We start from the raw sequence: 21,603 nt of genomic DNA, 5'->3' as shown, positions 1-21,603 counted from the left end.
CAGGAATCCGGACAGCTGTTCCTCCACTCAGGCTGCTGCTGTATCGTGTCCTGTGGATTGCAGAGTCTCTGTCTCGGACACTACATTGAAGACCCCTCTTATTGACGCTCCAAACGGCACTCCAACCCTGCCGCAGGGTTGCACCATTACCCGGAGTGGATGGATATCTCAAACACCAAAATGGCTTCAAGAGTGACTCTTAGATAAGCAATTGTGAAATGCACACGGGTTAGCCACCTTAATAACTTAGTTATAAATAATGCTGAAGAATTGATAAATCCCTTTTGTTTATTGAAAAGTTGACATTGTTCTTTACGGTCTTAAAGAAAGGGAGATGTTATAGGGTCAGACTGCCATCTAGTGGCATACCCCACGCTTACCTTTGCTTTGCACATGTAATACGCACGGGTGCTGTCTATTATTACGCACTCGGGTCCCGAGGCTGTGATATGCTATGTACGTTATACGAGTTGTTTGTCTTAGGCAAAGCAGATTGATTTGTTTGATTTTAGGCTTGTCACCCATCAAAATGTCACTCACCAGGTGTTTTCTCGTAGGTCAACAACAAGATACAGTACATCGGACACAGATGGTGAAGTCAATGTGAAAACCAAAAGTGTAGCAGAATTTGAGTGTGTGGACACACTGGTAGGTAGGTAGGTGTGTGTGTGTGTGCTTGTTTTTCTATCTTTTGAGGTCCTGAAGTCGGAAGCTTAGTCACCATTTGTGGACCGAAAACCTTGTGAGGTCTGAAATGACGGTCCCCACAAGGTTTTTCATTTAAATGAGTGCAGCAGAGTCCAGGAGCTTCCCCTGATGGGCCTAGTGATTTTTTGTTGATGTCCCCAGATAGATAGGAAAATCAGTTTTTGTGTGTATAGTTGTGTGTCAATTGAGCTCATAGTCAACCTCCGTTTTCATGTGGTATTGCAGCTACAACTTACATACACCAGAAGTGTGTGCATTTTAACCAATGAAAAACCTTGTCCTGTTTTCTCGTGACGATCATACTCTTCTTATCTAATAAACTGATGAATCTTATTGTGAAACTGCTGTGACGTGTACCTCAATACCGCAGATCTCTTCACGGTGTGCACGCAGTGAGAGAAGGTAAGAATTCTCTGTATTTATAATTGGCATAAATATAATTTTTAAAATCATAATTTAGGTAGTAGTTATATTAAGATAGTGTAGTGGCTTTTGTAACAAGAGAGGACAATTTACCTACAGCCAGCAAACAATTTGTGTTAAAAAACAATCACTAGCAATGAATTAGCACATGCTATCGTAGCTTATGAACAGGATAAGAACGGTTAACTTTAGCTCGCCTAGCTACTACCTACTAGCATTGGAACATCAATGAACAGGTTGTAATAATACAGATAGGTAAGCAAAATAAGGTAGTTTTCCTCCATTTAAAAATAAAAGTAATGTATTTAGGCTAGATGACAAAATACGGTTGCGTTACACTTTACTGGGCTGCTTGCGAAGCTCTCGATGTGATCATGAAGTATTTCTAAACTCGCTCCATAGGTAGCATTGCTCTTGAAATATTTAATAATTTTGTAAAATTAAAATAAAACATGATCAACTTTGGAAATGAACATGGGTACAGTTCATTCAAATTCTACTCATCGCGAGGAATCCAAAAATATATATTTTACCAAGGGCCACGTAAAGCGCGTTGTAGCCGAAATTCTGTTGTATTGAGAACATCGAATAACTGGGGTAGATAGACTACAAGCGCTAGCGTTAGCATTTAAAGTAATTTTGGAGGTTACATAAAGACATTATCCATATGCAAGAAATATTGAAATCTATGCTGGGCTTTTTTGACTATGAGTTTGGTTACTTCAGTTGCTAGAATACATAGCAAAGTAGTAGCAGCGTGTGGTTTTACTGTTGCATTTTTCATGTTATATTAGGTCATAAGTGGAGACTAGACATCTTGGTTGATACAGAAGCCTGAAGTCTGTTATATGTTGTAATATACTTTTTCTACAAGCTGATATGCTATAAAATAAATGTGACTTTGGTAGGTTAAATTGTTTAGTTATTGGGTGGATTGTAACATACACATTTTTAGTTATGTTAACCATAGAAATCATTGAATTTTTACAGTAATACATTGTTTTATTAAATATATGTTTAAACAGATTTTCTTTAAAATCTTTGCAGACTGGTCATGTCAAAAAGGAGAGCAAGAATAAGACCAGATGATGATGTAACAAGTCACATTCTATCTTCCAAGGACAAAATATTAATTAAAGAAATATTCATCAGTGCCTATAAAGGTTTGTCTTTCATTTTATGTTTGCAATGTGGTATTGTATATATGTTTTGTGTGATATTTGTTCTTCCAAAAAGTTTCTTCTATATAAGCCAACATGTTTTGTTTATCCTGACCAGGATAAAGTGTAAGTGATGAATTTGGCTATTAGATAGTTGTAATAATGTAGGAATAAGTTGTTTAAAAAAATTTCAAAGCTGCACTGAATAAGATTCCTTGACCTGCTATATAAAGATATGGATGGGTGATGTAACTAATTTATGCAAATGTACATTTTTATATTGATAGGTAGAGGAGTGTATACTAATGAGCCAATTGAACAGGGCAACTTTGTCTTGGAGTACTGTGGGGAACTTTTATCAAAGGAAGAATGCACAAAAAGAGTATTCTGAGAGAGAGAGAGCACTTTTTTGTTTGAATTTGAGTGGAACAAAGCATGCTGATGGTAAGAATACTATTGAAAATACTGTATATTTTATAGGGCTGTATTTTGAAATATTTATTTGCTGCCAGTTCCTTTTAGTCAGAGTGCGAATTACCCCTCCATAATTGGGGCTTACTGCCTTCATAACACTTCTATGACCATTATGGTTCGCTACCGCGTCAATACGAATAGCCACCAGGATCAATGTTACTAACATGTATGCAACACACGGTCATGGTCTGGACATATGACAAAATGAGAATCAATACAGAAGATCTCATTATCCTTATCCCTATCCAAAAGAATTTGGTTTTGATAACTCCCAGGAATTATCCTAGGAGAAGTATACTAGTAAAAGTAATAAGCCTATACATTTACAAACAGCCTGGTCTGGTCCAGCAGTCTGGTGTTATTCCTGCCCTCTCAGTCCCCGCAGCTCCAACAGCCTTCAGAAATAAATATTTGCCTATCAGGCTAATACAGTGGTACCTCAGTTGTCAAACTCATTAGAATTCGAATTTCTTAAAAGTCAAACCAATCAATTAAAAAAAAAATTACCTAGAGCTTGATCTGAATCTCAGAATTCAAACCGTGAACGCTGACCTAAGATAACTTGTACGTGCGGGGAAATGAGTCACGCGGCACGTCTCTCAGCGGAAACAAAGGGTAATGCTTCAGTCTCAGCATTGCATTCGCTGTGATAGCATTGTGCATGTTTACACTAGCTGAATACATATATTTAGACAGTAAAAATACATTTATACAATGATAGACAGTAACAGTAATTATTATAATAAAATACATTTAAAAATAAATATTTCTTATTAATTGTTTTAATATTAATAATAAACCATTAATACATTTAATTATAATAATATTGTCGTGCCGAGCGGGAGGAGCGGACAATCAGAGCAGGACACATTGTTTTTTTTAACTTTACACATTGTTTGGATACATTTATTTTCTTACTTTACAAATTACTGTTTTGATAAATGTGCTTACAGTAGATGTGTTTACTACAGTATATGCTCTTCTTGTTTTATCCGGTTCATTTTGTGTTTAAATGATAAAAAAAAAAAACATGTTTAGGTGTCAGCTTTTGGGGCCGGGAACCAATTAATTGGTTTTCCATTATTTCTTATGGGGAAAATTCGATCAGAACTCGAACTTTTTAGGATTCGATCCGGAGTTCTGAACGGATTAAGTTTGAGTTCTGAGGTACCACTGTACATAGCTAATACATGGGTCCTAAGAAATATAATATATACTTATATTATATTATAATTATACATACACACACTATACCCAAAACTATGTAATAAATTTTGTATGACCAAACATCTGTTGTCACCTCCAGGTTTCGAAACTGTCACTGGCTGGGGTCAAACACTAAAGAAAACAGTCTGGAGGATCTGTGGAAAGGTGTTTGCTCCCCAGTTGGCAGTTCATTTTAACTGGTGTGGCAAAGGGGACAAAACACCGATGAGGAATACAAACATCATAGATGTGATTATCCGTAAGTAAACCAATGTTTAAGCAAAAGTAAAATTTGACCTTTCAGTATAAAGTTTTTATCCTAAAGGTCTAAACACATTATGGATTTAACCTCCCCATGCACGTTACATAATTCTTTCCCATAATTTTCATTGGTTTTAATGGCCAAAGTTGCTTTTTTTCAGACTGCAGATAAAAAGGTAACAATCACAAGGTAAAGGAACAACAATAAACTCACCTGTTCATGATTGACATTTACCATTTAATAAGGTCTAATGTAAGTGAATTGTGTCTGTTCTGTTTTTTTAGAGTCTGCATTACGAAACCCGCTGATGTCTAGTCCAAATGAGGAGCTGTTTCTACGTCGCTACGTAGTGCCAATGTGCAAACACCTGAAATGCTACTACTGTAGATATCAACCTTTCAAAAAACGTATCAGAGACGTAGCGCCGACGTACTTGTGCTGACTGGGGTGCAATGGGACAATACATGAATGGGTTAGTATCTTTAAAACTAGACAAGACAGGCACATCTGGTGGAGTGTGCTTTGATCAGTGGACTACAGGGAACTTGCTTGCCGCTCTTTATTGCTAGTCCTGAAAAAAGACTACATCAAGCAGCCAACGAGCACCGAAACGATTACGCATGAGAAACACAGGGTTGTCAGATGCTGAACTCTAAGATACACACATGGTGGGAGATTCACGGAAGCTAATTACACACGAGGATCAGACAGGGTACACGCAAGACACGGGCAAACACACGCGCGACAATAAGGAATATAACCATTAACAATAACAACAACAATACAATGGCTATTTACAACTTGCATGCGGGGCATGCTGGGACATGCGCCCCGCCGGTGCTACAATACAATTTAAAATGATAAAAAATTATTAGACACACATCTTCACTAAATAGTATCTGGGCCAATAGTATGCAAATGCTCAACATAGGAAATTATTACAAGACTTATTTTAGACCTAAAACATGCATAATAATATTAGCCTATAGAGTTATGTGTCATTTGTGTACAAAACTACAGTTTTGTGAACAAACTCTGTGTGTATGGGAGACAGAATTGCCTTTATAGCCTTCATTTTTAAATAATGCTATGAGTAGATTTGGTGTCCAACTTAGTGGTATTTTAACTTGCCATAATGTTACAGTTTGCAGGTGTTACAGCTTACAGTTATTATTATCATGTCTTCCCGCCCAGGCAATTGTTGGGATATGCTTGCTGTTGAACTTTCTGTAGCATGGCTTTTTCTTTATAGGGTAGAGTTGCTAGCCCCACGCCCAACCCTCCTCCTTTCTCATCCTGGACTTGGGACCAGGCAATGGTGGAGTTATTATTATCATGTAATATTAGTAAAACTTTGCTTTGCTGAAATGGATGATTTATCATTGATAGGTTACCAGAGAAATAACACTAGTGAAGTTAACTTTCCTGCCTCTCTCTCTCTCTGTTTCTTTGACATCCACTTTCACTTCAAGGTGGGAATTGTGACACTGTGGTCATCTCTCCCAAGATGAATCTCTGAGTAATGAAAGAGCAAATCAATTTTTTAACATAGTTACTCTCTTCCTTGTAGGCTGCTGTGCTTTATTTAAATTTTTGAAATCATGTGTGATGGCCAAACACCAGGCCACACTTAAGTAAAGTGGGTAAACACACACACATCTTCATTTATCCTTTTATTTTAACACTTTGCAATAACTTTATTCATTGGTTTAAATACATTTGTTCTATTTGTAAGCGCGCACATTTAGTTTACTGATGTATTTGTATCAATTCATTTTTATCTTTTGTTGTGATTAGTGTGACTAATTCTTGTTTCTTTTACCGGTTTATTTACCTGCTGTGATCCCTGGGAGTGGCCTGGCAAAAGATGGTGGCCAGGGCTCAGAGCACTTAAATGCCTGAAGTTAATTGGACTGTACCACCAGTTCCTGTTGGAGAGGGGGAAATTTGTGTTTAGTTTAAACTAGTGTTTATTTAGCTAGATATTTGTAATTAAAGTTTAGTTATTTTGATTTCTTCTTTAATGCTTAGTTTATCAACAAACTGGACTGCGGTGTTGTGTCTTATAGTTAGTGTTGTGTTGTGTTTAGGTACCCCTATTGTTTCTATTGGTCTGATCAGCCATTATATATATATATATGCCCTTGTGTCATGTCCAGAGAAGTTAGTTATGTTTGTTGTGCAGCCAGGTGGTTTATTCACATTCCTGAGTTTAGTTACTTAGTTTTTTTTCCCGGGCTCAACATGTAATATTTGTTAAATTAAGTTTGGGTCAGAATAAAAAAGAAACATATTTTTTCTAATTATTCCTGTGACTCCTGCTTTTAGCGCTTGGTCCCTCACATGTGGTGTCAGAAGTGGGACTATTTTTTGAGTTGAGGAGACAGGATTTTTTTTTTTCTTCATATTTTTTAGTTTTTTTGTGAGACTTTGAGCCATGCAGAGTGGAGTGCGCCCAAGGAAGGAAAACAGAATGGAGACCAGAGAGGCTTTGCAGCAGCCAGAGATGGAGATGGAAAAGGAGATGGAGGAAGGAGCTTCGGCCATAACTGGAGACACTAAGGGTGAAGATATCAGGGAGCCAACACTGTTTGATATTGCTGGAATTCTTCAGACCTTGATGGGGCAACAGAAAGAGCGAGATAAAAAGCAGAAAGAGGATTCTGTACGGCAAGAGCAACGCTATAAGAATTTGCAACATCAGTTTCGACAGTTACAGATGGAAGTTCAGGTAAGAACGATCCCAGTCCCTGAGCCCACATCAAGTGATCCGGAGCTGGTTGGAATTCCAGCTGATTATCAGACTCCAGCAACATCTGAACCTGAGGGTTCTGGCTTAGCCTCCAGCTCGACAGGTCAGTCTGTGCACATTCATCATCCCAAATTGGAAAAATTAACTGTTGAAGATGATATTGAACACTTTTTGACCACTTTTGAGAGAATTGCAGCTGCTTATCGTTGGCGAAAATCAGACTGGATTTTTCACCTTATTCCTCTTTTGACTGGTAAGGCTCGAAGTGCCTATGTTAACATGGATGTGGATGATTCACTGGAATATGAGAAGGTAAAGGCTGCTATTTTGCAAAAATATGATACAAGTCCAGAGACTTACAGGCTGAGATTTTGCTGCCTTGAGGTTTTTGATGAGAGTCCCAAGGAGGTGTATGCAAAGTTGAAAGAGCTTTATGATAAATGGATTCACCCTAAAGATAAAACTGTAAAGGAAATTGGTGAATTGATTATTTTGGAACAATTTTTAAGAATGTTGTGTCCTGAGCTTCAGGTTTGGATCAAGGAGCATAATCCAAAGTCTGCTGTAGAAGCTGCCACCCTGGCTGATGTGTTTGTAGCTGCACGGAGTAGGAGTCAGCCATGGAGCAACAGTGCATGGAGGGCTGCCAGAGACTCTCGTCGGTCACAACCCTCTCAGTTCTATCAGAGGCCAGCAACCGGTGTGGGTAAGCTCCCGACAAGGGAAAACCTGCCTCTAAATACCCATAAGCTGGGTAAAAGGCCACCAGTATGTTACCTCTGTGGACAGGAAGGTCACACCAAGCCCATGTGTCCTCAGAATCCAAGCAAGCTAACTCAGATGTGTTTTGTGCCTCACCAGAATGTGGATATGAAACCTGAGGAAAAGCAGCTAAATAAAATCACCACAGTAAAGATTAATGGACAAGAAATTAATGCTTTAATAGATACTGGCAGCACACAGACTCTGGTGCACAGCAAATATGTACCAGATTACTATATATGTCCTGCTGAAACTATATCAGTTTGCTGTGTACATGGTGATGAAAGATCATACCCCACTGCTGATCTGTTTTTTGAGGTGCAGGGGGCTCCCTATCTGTTAAAGGTTGGGGTAGCTGATAACCTACCTTATCCTGTTGTTCTTGGGGAGGATCTGCCAGTCATCTATGATGTATTAAGGGAAGTGCAAAGCTGTAATATGGTTGTAACAAGAGCTCAAGCTAAAAGTCAGGATGAGCATTTTGCAACCCTCAGTACTTTACCCTTCTTTGAGTCTGAGCTGGAGACGGGACCCGGGAAGTCTCGGAAGCCACGCAGTCAAAGAAGATGTGAAAAATTTCGACACACAGAGAAGACATTAGTGGAGGCTGCTCCTGATATGCCTTTGGGTTTTTCAATACCCACAAACATCAGACAAATGCAGCAGGATGACCCAACTTTGTCTGTCATGCTGCGGAGGGCTAAGGAGGAGGAATCTGTCATAGTCTGACACAAATAAAGAACAGTACATTCTGCAAGATGACATTTTATACCATCAACATGGCCAGGTTAAGCAGTTAGTGGTCCCTAAAGTGGCTTGAGAAACAGTGCTCACTTTGGGGCACTCCATTCCCTGGGCTGGCTACCTGGGGAAACATAAGACCACTGCTCGCATTAAGCGGCACTTTTTCTGGCCTGGTTTATGTTCGGATGTTGCTTTGTTTTGCAGAAGTTGCCCTCAGTGTCAGAAGACTTCAATTAAAGTCCCCACTAAAGCTCCACTCTACCCTCTTCCAATCATTGGCACTCCGTTCCAACGACTTGGAATGGACATAGTTGGTCCTGTGGAAAAGAGTAGAGCTGGAAACCGCTTTATGTTGGTCATTACAGATTATGCTACAAGATATCCTGAAGTCTTTCCACTAAAAACTGTTAAAGCAAAAATCGTGGCTTCTTCACTAATTCAACTTTTTCCAAGGGTTGGATTTCCACAAGAGATTTTGACTGATCAAGGCACTAATTTTATGTCCTTACTGTTGAAACAGGTTTATAAGCTGTTGGGCATTAGGAGTGTGCGGACAACCCCATATCACCCGCAGACAGATGGGCTAACGGAGAGGTTTAACCAAACTCTCAGACAAATGCTCCGTAAGTTTGTCAATGATACAGGGTCTGACTGGGACCAGTGGCTGCCATACCTCCTATTTGCCTATAGGGAAGTTCCTCAGGCCTCCACTGGTTTCTCCCCATTTGAGCTCCTTTATGGCCGTGAGGTAAGGGGCCCTTTGTCCCTACTGAGAGACATGGGAAGGGGATCAAGGAAAAGAGAAACCTGTTAATATTATTTCATATGTTGTCCATATGAGGGATAAGTTGGAGCAGATGAGTGAACTGGCTCAGAGTCATTTGGCGGCAGCTCAGCAACACCAAAAGGTTTGGTTTGATAAAAAAGCCCGTCACAGAAGTTTTGTCCCTGGCCAGGAGGTTTTGGTTATGTTGCCAACTTCTGACAGTAAGTTGCTGGCAAAGTGGCAGGGGCCTTTTAAAGTGCAGAATAAACTTGGACCTACTACCTACAGAATCTCAACACCAGGTTGTTACGACCCCCAGGGACAAGTTACTCCCTATAGGGGCGGATGTTTCTGCCGGGGGGGGGGGGGGGGGGGTGTGTCATTCTGTTCCTGGCCCTGCCCACTGTTGCATCACCTTCCCCTCTGCTTTGATTGGCCGGGTTTCCTCCTATCACTTCCTTTATAAGGCCTGTCCAGGCCAAGAAGAAGGAGGCCTCTTGCTTTGTACTTGGCTTGTTATTTGCTATATGATTGATGATTTATTGTGCTTGACCCCTTTTTGCTGTTTGACGATTGATTTCTGCCTAGCCCTTTTCTTTGGATTTGGTTGCTGTGGATTCTGTTTTGTAAACATTTGTAAATTTCTGTACCTATCTGCACCCATTGAGGTTCTCCGTGGGTAGCTAGGGAAGTAGGGAGCATGACGCCATTTTGCTTTGATTAAGTTTTCTCACTGTTTTGGAATTAGTCAGGGAGATAGATTAGTTTTGTGTACCTTTGTTTTCTGTTGTTTTGGTTAGGTAAGTGGTATCTTGTTTAGGTTCCAGTTAGAGGTGTTTTGTTTGTTATTTTGGCCTTGTCGGCTCCTGAAGTGGTTCCCACCATTAATAAACCTACCACAAATACCAAAACAGTGGTCTCACTCCACCTTTTGTTGCGCCTGACCCTAGACCGGGACGTAACAAAATTGGGGTGAGACCACTGTTTTGGTATTTGTGGTAGGTCTGAAGGGTTCCACGCTCTGAGAATGAAGCAGAGGTGTTGCTTATTCACAGTGTGGATGAGGAGGAAGAAGTTAAGGACTATTTGCCTTTGTTAACATCCTCTGCCATGGACCTAAGCCATCTTACCAGTGGGCAATGGTCTCAGGTAACACCTCTGATTAATTTAAGTATATTTCAAGAGTGCCCAGGTCGTACCGGCCTGGTGGAGCACAACATTGTCCTGAAACCTGATGTAGTTGTGAGGCGTATGAGTTACATACGCCTGGGGGTGCTGAAGGAGGAGGTGGACCTCATGCTGTCTCTAGGAATCATCCAACCTTCAAAAATGGAACTTGGGAGGAACATGTGGAGCACCTAAGGGAGGTCCTGGATCGACTGCTTTCTGCAGACTAGGAAGCAGCTGCGATCTTTTCTTGGGATGGCTGCATTCTACAACAGATTTATTTCTAACTTCTCAGCAAGGGCAGCATCCCTAACAGACATGACTGGCTCAAGATGTCCCAACAAAGTTCGGTGGACAGCAGAGGCCGTAGCAGCTTTCAAGGATATTCGCCAGTCTCTGAGTGAGAACCCAGTTTTACACTTACCTGAGTTTACAAAGATTTTTGTTTTGCAAACTGATGCTTCTGAGAGGGGTCTTGGGGCAGTGCTTCTACAGGGACCACCAGAGGACCGACATCCTATCGCCTACATCAGCCGTAAGCTGTTGCCAAGGGAGAGGTGCTATGCGACTGTGGAGAAGGAAGCCTTGGCCATTAAGTGGGCCCTTGACTCCTTCAAGTATTATTTGCTTGGAAGAGAGTTTATTCTCCAAACCGACCACAAAGCCCTGCAGTGGCTGGACAGGATGAAGGACACCAATGGGAGAATTACTAGATGGTATCTTGCTATGCAGCCATACCGGTTCAAGATTCTCTACATCCCTGGTAAAGAGAACGTCACTGCTGATTACCTCTCTCGCTGCCATAGTGAAGACCAAGAAGTGGGGGGGTGTGTGATGGCCAAACACCAGGCCACACTTAAGTAAAGTGGGTGAACACACACACATCTTCATTTATCCTTTTATTTTAACACTTTGCAATAACTTTATTCATTGGTTTAAATACATTTGTTCTATTTGTAAGCACGCACATTTAGTTTACTGATGTATTTGTATCAATTCATTTTTATCTTTTGTTGTGATTAGTGTGACTAATTCTTGTTTCTTTTACCAGTTTATTTACCTGCTGTGATCCCTGGGAGTGGCCTGGCAAAAGATGGTGGCCAGGGCTCAGAGCACTTAAATGCCTGAAGTTAATTGGACTGTACCACCAGTTCCTGTTGGAGAGGGGGAAATTTGTGTTTAGTTTAAACTAGTGTTTATTTCGCTAGATATTTGTAATTAAAGCTTAGTTATTTTGATTTCTTCTTTAATGTTTAGTTTATCAACAAACTGGACTGCGGTGTTGTGTCTTATAGTTAGTGTTGTGTTGTGTTTAGGTACCCCTATTGTTTCTATTGGTCTGATCAGCCATTATATATATATATATATGCCCTTGTGTCATGTCCAGAGAAGTTAGTTATGTTTGTTGTGCAGCCAGGTGGTTTATTCACATTCCTGAGTTTAGTTTTGTTACTTAGTTTTTTTTCCCGGGCTCAACATGTAATATTTGTTAAATTAAGTTTGGGTCAGAATAAAAAAGAAACATATTTTTTCTAATTATTCCTGTGACTCCTCCTGCTTTTAGCGCTTGGTCCCTCACATCATGCAACGTGCATATATATCCTCTGGTATGTCATGTGCTTTTGCATATCGTATAAATAATCATAGTGGGCCGCCATGACCAAAAAGTGCCAGGGCCATTTTTTGGTCCCAGTCCAGCCCTGGCGGTATCTTCATGCTAATGGTAAACATATGCAGTTTCCAAACTTTTTTTTGTTGTCTTAAGTTGTTCTAATCATTACATTTCTCACTACTACACAGTATGCCCTCTGCATATGCACTAGTTCTCCATTTCACTTTGTGGAAGTAAGTTGTAATTCATATAATTTTGGTAAACTCAAGTTGAATGGCCCCCCCGATCTGAACCAGATTGGTGTTTTGTTATTGGACTTTTGTGCTCGTCATGGATTGTCCATAATGAACACCATGTTCAAGCATAAGGGTGTTCATATGTGCACTTGGCACCAGGACACCCTAGGCCGCAGTTCGATGATCGACTTTGTGGTCGTGTCATCGGACTTGCGGCCACATGTATTGGACACTCGGGTGAGGAGAGGGGCGGAGCTGTCAATCGATCACCACCTGGTGGTGGGTTGGCTCCGATGGTGGGGGAGGAAGCCGGTCAGACCTGGCAGACCCAAGCGTATAGTGAGGGTCTGCTGGGAACACCTGGCAGAATCCCCTGTCAGGAGGAGCTTCAACCCCTACCTCCGGCAGAACTTCGCCCATGTCCCAGGGGAGGTGGGGGACAATGAGTCTGAATGGGCCATGTTCCGCCCCTCCATTGTGGAGGCGGCTGACCGGAGCTGTGGCCGTAAGGTGGTCGGTGCTTGTCGCGGCGGCAATCCCCGAACCCGCTGGTGGACACCGGCGGTGAGGGATGCCGTCAAGCTGAAGAAGGAGTCCTATCGGGCTTTTTTAGCCTGTGGGACTCCGGAGGCAGCTGATGAGTACCGGCGGGCCAAGCGGAACACGGCTTCGGCGGTTGCAGAGGCAAAAACTCAGGTATGGGAGGAGTTTGGCGAGGCCATGGAGAACGACTTCCAGATGGCTTTGAGGAGATTCTGGTCCACCATCCGGCGTCTCAGGGCGGGAAAGCAGTGCAGCATCAACACTGTTTATGGTGGGGATGGTGCGCTGCTGACCTCAGCTCGGGATGTTGTGGGTCGGTGGAAGGAATACTTCGAAGTCCTCCTCAATCAAACCAACACGCCTTCCAATGAGGAAGCAGAATCTGGGGACTTGGGTATGGACTCACCTATCTCTGGGGCAGAGGTCGCTGAGGTGGTTAAAAAGCTCCTCGGTGGCCGGGCCCCGGGGGTGGATGAGATCCGCCCGGAGTTCCTCAAGGCTCTGGATGTTGCAGGGCTGTCTTGGTTGACACGCATCTGTGGCATCGCGTGGACATCGGGGGCGGTGCCTCTGGATTGGCAGACCGGGGTGGTGGTCCCCCTCTTCAAGAAGGGGGACCGGAGAGTGTGTTCCAACTATAGGGGGATCACACTTCTCAACCTCCCTGGTAAGGTCTATTCGGGGGTGCTGGAGAAGAGGGTCCGTCGGATAGTCGAACCTCGGATTCAGGAGGAGCAGTGTGGTTTTCGCCCTGGCCGTGGAACAGTGAACCAGCTCTATACTCTCGGCAGGGTACTGGAGGGTGCGTGGGAGTTTGCCCAACCAGTCTACATGTGTTTTGTGGACTTGGAGAAGGCATTCGACCGCGTCCCTCGGGGAGTCCTGTGGGGAGTGCTCCTGGAGTATGAGGTACCGGGCTGCCTTATAAGGGATGTTCGATCCCTGTACAACTGGTGCCAGAGCTTGTTCCGCATTGTCGGCAGTAAGTCGGACTCGTTTCCGGTGAGTGTTGGTCTCCGTCAGGGCTGCTCTTTGTCACCGATTCTGTTCATAACTTTTATGGACAGAATTTCTAGGCGCAGCCAGGGCGTTTAGGGTGTCCGGTTTGGTGACCTCAGGATTAGGTCTCTGCTTTTTGCAGATGATGTGGTTCTGTTGGCCTCATCAGACCATGACCTTTGGCTCTCACTGGAGCAGTTCGCAGCCAAGTGTGAAGCGGCTGGGATGAAAATCAGCACCTCCAAATCCGAGACCATGGTCCTCAGCTGGAAAAGGGTGGAGTGCTCTCTCCGGGTCAGGGAGGAGGTCCTTCCCCATGTGGAGGAGTTTAAGTATCTCGGGGTCTTGTTCCCGAGTGAGGGAAGGATGGAGCGGGAGATCGACAGGTGGATCGGTGCGGTGTCAGCAGTGATGCGGGCACTGCATCGGTCTGTCGTGGTGAAGAAGGAGCTGAGCCAAAAGGCAAAGCTCTCGATTTACCAGTCGATCTACGTTCCTACCCTCACCTATGGTCATGAGCTATGGGTAATGACCGAAAGAACGAGATCGCGAGTACAAGCGGCCGAAATGAGTTTCCTCCGCAGGGTGGCTGGGCTCTCCCATAGAGATAGGGGGAGGAGCTCGGTCATTCGGGAGGGACTCGGAGTAGAGCCGCTGCTCCTCCGCATTGAGAGGAGCCAGATGAGGTGGCTCGGGCATCTGGTCAGGATGCCTCCTGGACGCCTCCCTGGTGAGGTGTTCCGGGCATGTCCCACTGGGAGGAGGCCCCGGGGAAGACCCAGGACACGCTGGAGGGACTATGTCTCTCGGCTGGCCTGGGAACACCTCGGGATTCCCCCAGAGGAGCTGGATGAAGTGGCCGGGGAGAGGGAAGTCTGGGTTTCCCTGCTGAGACTGCTGCCCCCGCGACCCAACCTCGGATCCAGAGGAAGATGATGGATGGATGGATGGATGAAAATCATTATTTATTAAATGAAATAGAGCTGCACAAATATTCCTAGTATCTTGTTTTTTCCCTCCTTCTCTGTACAGTATTAATGTTGAAATGTATCCAATCGCCTGTTGCCTTTTTTGTATTACCTTAATCAGGGTTCTTGCAGGTTTCAGTTAAATTTAAGACCTTTTTAAGACCTTTTAAGACCATTATGAGTAAAATTTAAGACCAACACGATGCATTACTAGAAACATTCGAATGATACCAGAAATTGACATATTTTATGTCACTCATATCCTTAGCCCAACATCCACATATCATATGTGTTTACAAAATGCATTTTAATAAGTTTACATGTGCTTAAAGCATGTGGGAGGGGTATTTTAAGGCTTAAACTATAAAAAAAAAAAAGTTTATTTATATGGTCTTTCTACAGTATATCGCGGATTTTCACCTATCTGATGGGTCTGGAACGTAACCTCTGCAATAGGCGGGGGATCGCTATACAGTATATATATATATACCCTGTATTTATGTGTGTGTGAATAAATAGTCAAATGGAATCGAAAAATAGTACAATTCCGTGTTATTAATAATCTTGTCAGAACTGTAATACGTCGTACACTTTACATATGCCATGAGGTACCAAACTGTGTTTAATAAAAGCTGGATGGAAAAAAAAACAATGAACATTGGACACATCAGGAATCAAATGTTTATTTTTTTCAGATATGACCAGCCTAAAAAAACTAAACAAACCAATAAAAAAATTGTGATATAATATAAAACCTCTAACTGTGTCTGATTTTTAGCTGTACATTTACTGTGTCACGCCTTTCGCCGGAGAAGCAACAGAGACACTGTGAGATTGGGTGAACGAGGATTTATTAGAAGGGAGACAAAACAGGAACATCAAAGAAATGTAAGATGGACATCAATGACCGGTGGCCTGTACTACGAAGCGGGGTTACTGGCTTATCAGGGTAACTTGTCGGATTTAAGGTACCGCAGTTTAAATGGACTTCATATTCGTTCACCTACATTTTGCCCAGACCACCTTAAATCCAACAAGTTACACCGATAAACCAGTAACCCCATTTGTAGTACAGGCCACAGACTGGGGAAAAACATACCTAACGCAGACTTAAATACGTTAGACTAATGAAAACAATTGGAAACAGCTGAGGACATGGGGATTCCACAGGAGGTTAACGAGGGGACATGGCACATGGGAGGAGCGGACGAGTGGGGCATGACATACAGTACTACACTTTTAATCAGATTTTTTAGATTTTCTAAGCAATTTTTATTCAAGTAAGTTTTTTTTTCATTTATATTTTACTTTTTTTGTCTTGGTTTAACTTTTTTAAATCTTGTTTTTATAAAGCACATTAAATAACCCCTGTGTATGATAATAAAAACTTGTCTTGCCTTACCATAAGGAGACCGAGACACGTTCTCCTCAAGACCACATGAACAACTAAAAACTATATGCTGGAAGCTAAGACATTCACAAAAAGCTCTGTAAAAGTAGAAATGTGTCTGTTTTACAGTAAGATAACATGAGCCAACTGACTAGTAGTTGCCTTAACTGAAAAAATTCACTCCAGTCATCAGAGAAAAAAGTTTCTAACGCACTACAGTATATCAAAACATTTACATTGCAATAATGTATGGCTTGAAATAAATAAACTTGTAACTATATCATTCAGTAATACAAATAATAAAACAACATACCATTCACATTGGCCTCAAGAACTAAGTTAGCGCTTGATTCCCCTGCAGTTCCTGTTGTGGCTGAGCGTGCACCTGACGTCAGTGGCTGAGCGTGCATATGGCTGAGAGTGCACATTCTGCAGCCAGACCCTTCTCAAACTGCATGGTTGCCTAGCTGCAGTGATCACGCAATGGGACTTGTAGTTTTATCACCTCGCAGACACCAGTGCAGACCAGAAAACACAACCAATGGATTAATTCTACAGCTTTTTACTATTTTATTTTCTGTGGACAACACTTTTTGGGAATGAACGGAGGTAAGAATTTTAAGACTTGGATAAATTAAATTTAAGACCTAGGATCAAAATCTGGGCATTTGTAAGACATTTTAAGGCCTTAAATTGAACTTAAATTTAGACCTTTTAAGGCTTTTTAAGACCCCACGGGAAGCCTGCTTAATGCTATTTGACAACTCATGCCACTGGTATGTTCATAAACTCGTTCAGTTAAAAAAATATATGTTAATGCATTTGATATGGTTTTCATATGTTTACAAGTTATTCTCCTGCAATGTTATTAATGTTATTAATGTAATGTTTGTGCAAACAAAAGGTGCATGGCGATACTAATTTTGTATGTGATTTTCAATGTAAAACTTGGTGAAATTATTTGAATTTGTGTACCAGTACTTTCTGAACATTTTCAGCACATTTTAAGAATACAGTGATAGTACTGATAACCGTCACTATAATAATTGTGATTACGTTTATCTGTAATTCATGCTACAGTTTGGAGCTGCGCTTTCATTCTGTGATTCAGTGAAATTGATCTTGGGTGTGGTTTGTGCTCATAGGGACTTTCACACACAACACGGTCTGCGCTGTGCTGGCCGCTGGGTTCAGAGCAAGATGCCTCGTTTCTATTGCCCACATGATTATCCGTCACAGTGCACAATGGCCAAAGTTCATCGAGCACATTTGATCCCCACAATGTACTATAAACATAATCCACACACAAACACAATACACTTACTTAAGTAACTTTTTTAACTAAATGCACTTTAACAAATTGTTTTAAAAGTGAATGCCAAAAGTTAAGGTCATCATGTTGGTATTAATGTTGTCCCCATAGAAATGAATAGAGAGTCCCCACAAAGATATAATTACAAACATGTGTGCATTTGTGTGTCTGTGTCTATATTTGTGTGTGCGCTAAGCTTCCTTCTCACACACCCAGAACATTCTTCCTGCGCAGTTTGCATCATTCCAGCCAATCAGGGCGTTTGTTCCTGCCACGTTATATGCACAGTCCTCATCATGAATGTCATTAGGTTCTCCCTTCCTCCAGTAACTGAACAACCAACAAGAATAAACAACATTTATAACAATAAGCATTATCCTCAAACAAAGGTGATTCATTTTACCAAAGACAACACACGTTATTAAATAAAAATATCTCAAATCAACAACCATTTTAAGGGGGTGCAGTGTAAATACAAAATGAATAGGAGAAGCATACTGTCATGGATTGCCCAGGGGAAGCCTCTATGATGTCACGCGGAGCTCCCCTGCCACGCCCCCGGGGTTTCCCTAGGTGGGAGTTGAGCAGCGGCCGGAGCGCTTCTACTACACCGGTCCCGAGAACCGGCAGGACCGGTTACCGTATGCCCTCCTCTACCAGCTGATGCCCGTCGGGGTAATTGGAGAGCCTTCAGCCTTCCATGCTAAGTTCGAGCGTTTATTCCCTGCCTGCCTGCACTCTGCCTGCCTGTTCCCCTGACCTCTGTTCTGCCTTTTTCGACCTCTGGTTATTAGCCAAGCCCTCTCACTACCCGACGCTGATCGCCTGACCCCTTGCCTGTCCCCGGATTCCGAGCCTTGCCTGTCCCCCTGGATTCCAACGCTGATCTGCCGACCACTGCCTGTTCTATCTCCTCGGTTTTTGGATTTTCATTTCTGTCCTACTGCTCTCTCTCCCCTCGTTTGACGGAGAAGATAATAAATCTTTTTTCCCCTGGACTGATTCGCTATCGCGTCCTCCTTATTTTCTGCGACCCCCACCGTGACACATACTACAACTCTGCTGCATGAACATCACTGCATCTCCTTCTCTGTGTCTATAATGATGTTGCATATATAACCTCTCTTACCTTGTGGTCAATGGTGTCCCATCCACCCATTTCCAGGTTCCTTCATGCTCAATGTCTGTCAGACCGATCCAGGCATCGATACCAAGAATAATGTCCTTGAGTGACATAAAAAATCATCAAAACATTAACTTAAATTGTCTACAATCATTATATATAGAACTGAATCAGGTGAGGACAATTATAAAGTGTACAGGTCAATCCTTTCATTATTTCTCTTCTCTAATATTATTTTCAGGAGTGGGAGAAAATCAAGAGAAAATGTTTAAAAGGAACATTTTGCAGTTGGTTAAAATAATCAAGTATTTTGAATATTAACCATAGATTTAGGTAATTTAGGTAGGTGATTCTATTTCATTTCTTGGAAAGGAGAGTTTGAAGTTCCTCCGGATAATTCTTATTTATTTCCTTTTTCAGCAATTTTGGACATGTTACTTTTTAATTATTTTTTTTTTGCTAAAGTTGTAAAATATAACAGCAGATATATCACTTAGTTCTACTTTCATGTCTAACCTGTTCCTGTTGACTGTTGATGATAATCAGATCTCCTCCTTTATTTTTACAGTCCTTTCTGCTTTCCTGCCAGTTTTTATTCTCAGTGGAGATGTAGTACAACTGAGTCCCAATCCTTGTCCATCCCCCGGGATAGAATCTGACTGAAAAAAAGAAAAAAGTGAATGTCAGCTTTATGAGCCAACAGGAGCCACAACAATGGCAAAGACAGACTTTTCTTCGTCTCTTTGAATCTGTATAACAATTGAAAACCATGGGCGTCGCCGCCATTAAATCTGAGGGTGAGGTGTCCCCATCACATATCATAATTATTCGTTCGGACCCCCCCACATTTAACATGAAATATTAGTTTTATGCCAGTGTGTCCCCCCCACATTCAAAATGCTTCTGACGCCTATGTTGAAAACCTTGAACTAACCATTTTGGTCAGATTGCAGCAGAGTGAAATAGTGGAAGTGTTTGCATGTCAATCAAACTGTGTTTATCTTTTGGGGTAAAATAAATTATATTTTAAACATTGAAAAACTTTTCTTGGGAAAATGCTTAAAAATGCATGGAGCCCCTCAGACATAGGAGAGAAAAAATATATTGTGTGACCACAAATTACAGTATAACACATGGACACAAGGTAATTAAGTGGTGGCCAAGAGATTTCCGAATGCCTGGAAACACATGGACAACTTCGAGAGTGGACAATTAATTGATAAAATAATTGTGAGAAGACATTTTTTAACTTCATAAAGGCGTTATCGACAAGTGCATTAGACCAGCGTACAACATCCCGCTTTAACCAATTAATTTGGCCACCACTTAATTATCTCATGGCCACGCAATATATATTTTTTCCTCTTTTGTCACCAGAGGGGCTCCGTAAAAATGAATTATTTGGTACATTACCTTAAAATACTGTTCCTTAACTTAATATTTCCCCAGCATATGCTCTTTTATTAATATTTTACTCACCTCGTTCTTTTCTAGTATTTTCAATGTAGGTGCTGTAATTCATTTGCAGCTGTTCTTTCTCTGCAGTGCAGGTGCTGTAGTTGGTTGGTGGCTGTTCTTTCTCTGCAGTGCAGGTGCTGTAGTTGGTTTGTAGCTGTTCTTTCTCTGCAGTGCAGGTGCTGTAGTTGGTTTGTAGCTGTTCTTTCTCTGCAGTGCAGGTGCTGTAGTTGGTTTGTAGCTGTTCTTTCTCTGCAGTGCAGGTGCTGTAGCTGGTTTGCAGCTGTTCCTTCTCTACAGTGCAGGTGCTATAGCTGGTTTGCAGCTGTTCCTTCTCTACAGTGCAGGTGCTATAGCTGGTTTGCAGCTGTTCCTTCTCTACAGTGCAGATGCTGTAGCTGGTTTGCAGCTGTTCCTTCTCTACAGTGCAGGTGCTGTAGCTGGTTTGCAGCTGTTCCTTCTCTACAGTGCAGGTGCTGTAGCTAGTGTGCAGCTGTTCTTTCTCTGCAGTGAGGGTGCTGTAGCTGGTTTGCAGCAGTTCTTTCTCTGCAGTGAGGGTGCTGTAGCTGGTTTGCAGCTCCAGTTTCTCACTGTAATTGGAGGTGAGATATGAAAATATCTGAGCCATTTTAGCTTTGTTCCTCTTAGCTTCCCCTCTGAGTCTGTTGTCTGTAGAAAAAAAAGAGTGAAAGAGAAATAGATACCCACAACTTGTACTGCATTATAAGTAACAGGTACCCAGAAACAGTGTTATAATAATTTTCACCAGCCTCACCGACGAAGCTGGTACGGACAAGTCTTAATGTATTATTAACAAACTTACTATAAGCAGACTGCACTATGACAGTCGTCAGCAGGAGAAAACACAATATCCCAAGACACACTATAGCCAGACGGTAGCATCGTCTCCCTGTGGACTCAGATCCTGAGGGGACACAAACATCTCCATCACAGGGGATCATGGGAGAATAGAGAGCAGTTTATACATGCTTTCAGAGTGATTTCATTCAAATACAACATCATTATTAAGTCACATTTACATTAATTACATAAATGTCTGGAGTACTGCCGACCCAACTGCAGACAAAACTGGAGTTACCTGCATTTTACTACACAAACTCACAGTACTCTTAATAATCATTATGTGTGTGTCCTTACCTGAATGTTGAGTCCGCTTTGGAGTCTGTTCTCTTTGGCTGGATGTGCATTTTGTATGTATTTCAATTATATCTGCATTAGCATAAATATCCTCATTCATTTTATAGTTTGTACTGATCTAGACCGATCACTAGAATTTCTGCCTTTAGTCTGTATGTGCAGCAACCAGCAGTACTACTGCTCCTCTCTGTACTGCTTTGTGATCTGTAATGTGCAGCACTTAACACATTTGAAGTCTATATGATATTTAAAGCATCATATGTGTGAAATGAGGTTCATTTCTGTTTCTGCATACATACTTTTTAGCATACAATCAATATATAAGCAAAGACAAGATACCAGCAATGAAAATACCCATTTCTTTCTGCTAGATTAAAAAAAAG

At 41.8% G+C, this 21,603-nt stretch overlaps 1 protein-coding gene and 1 long non-coding RNA gene across 2 annotated transcripts; one reads left to right on the top strand and one right to left on the bottom strand.

The window, feature by feature from the left end:
• Positions 1-2,209: 2,209 nt before the first annotated feature.
• Positions 2,210-4,416, top strand: LOC111840618 (uncharacterized). Its single transcript, XR_002837470.2, has 3 exons — positions 2,210-2,294; positions 2,579-2,735; positions 4,072-4,416. It is a non-coding gene; the product is annotated as an uncharacterized lncRNA (long non-coding RNA).
• A 13,188-nt stretch (positions 4,417-17,604) lies between these two features.
• Positions 17,605-21,320, bottom strand: LOC140583147 (uncharacterized). The gene is made up of 6 exons (XM_072707784.1): positions 21,221-21,320; positions 20,886-20,987; positions 20,087-20,731; positions 19,124-19,266; positions 18,614-18,708; positions 17,605-17,814 (listed from the first exon to the last, which is right to left on the bottom strand). The coding sequence occupies exons 1-6, from the start codon at positions 21,318-21,320 to the stop codon at positions 17,676-17,678; spliced, it is 1,224 nt and encodes a 407-aa protein (XP_072563885.1). The 3' UTR covers positions 17,605-17,675.
• Positions 21,321-21,603: the final 283 nt, after the last annotated feature.

This window comes from Paramormyrops kingsleyae, chromosome 25, assembly GCF_048594095.1.
Source record: "Paramormyrops kingsleyae isolate MSU_618 chromosome 25, PKINGS_0.4, whole genome shotgun sequence".
NCBI lineage: Eukaryota > Metazoa > Chordata > Actinopteri > Osteoglossiformes > Mormyridae > Paramormyrops > Paramormyrops kingsleyae.
This window is presented reverse-complemented; position numbering and strand designations above follow the sequence as displayed.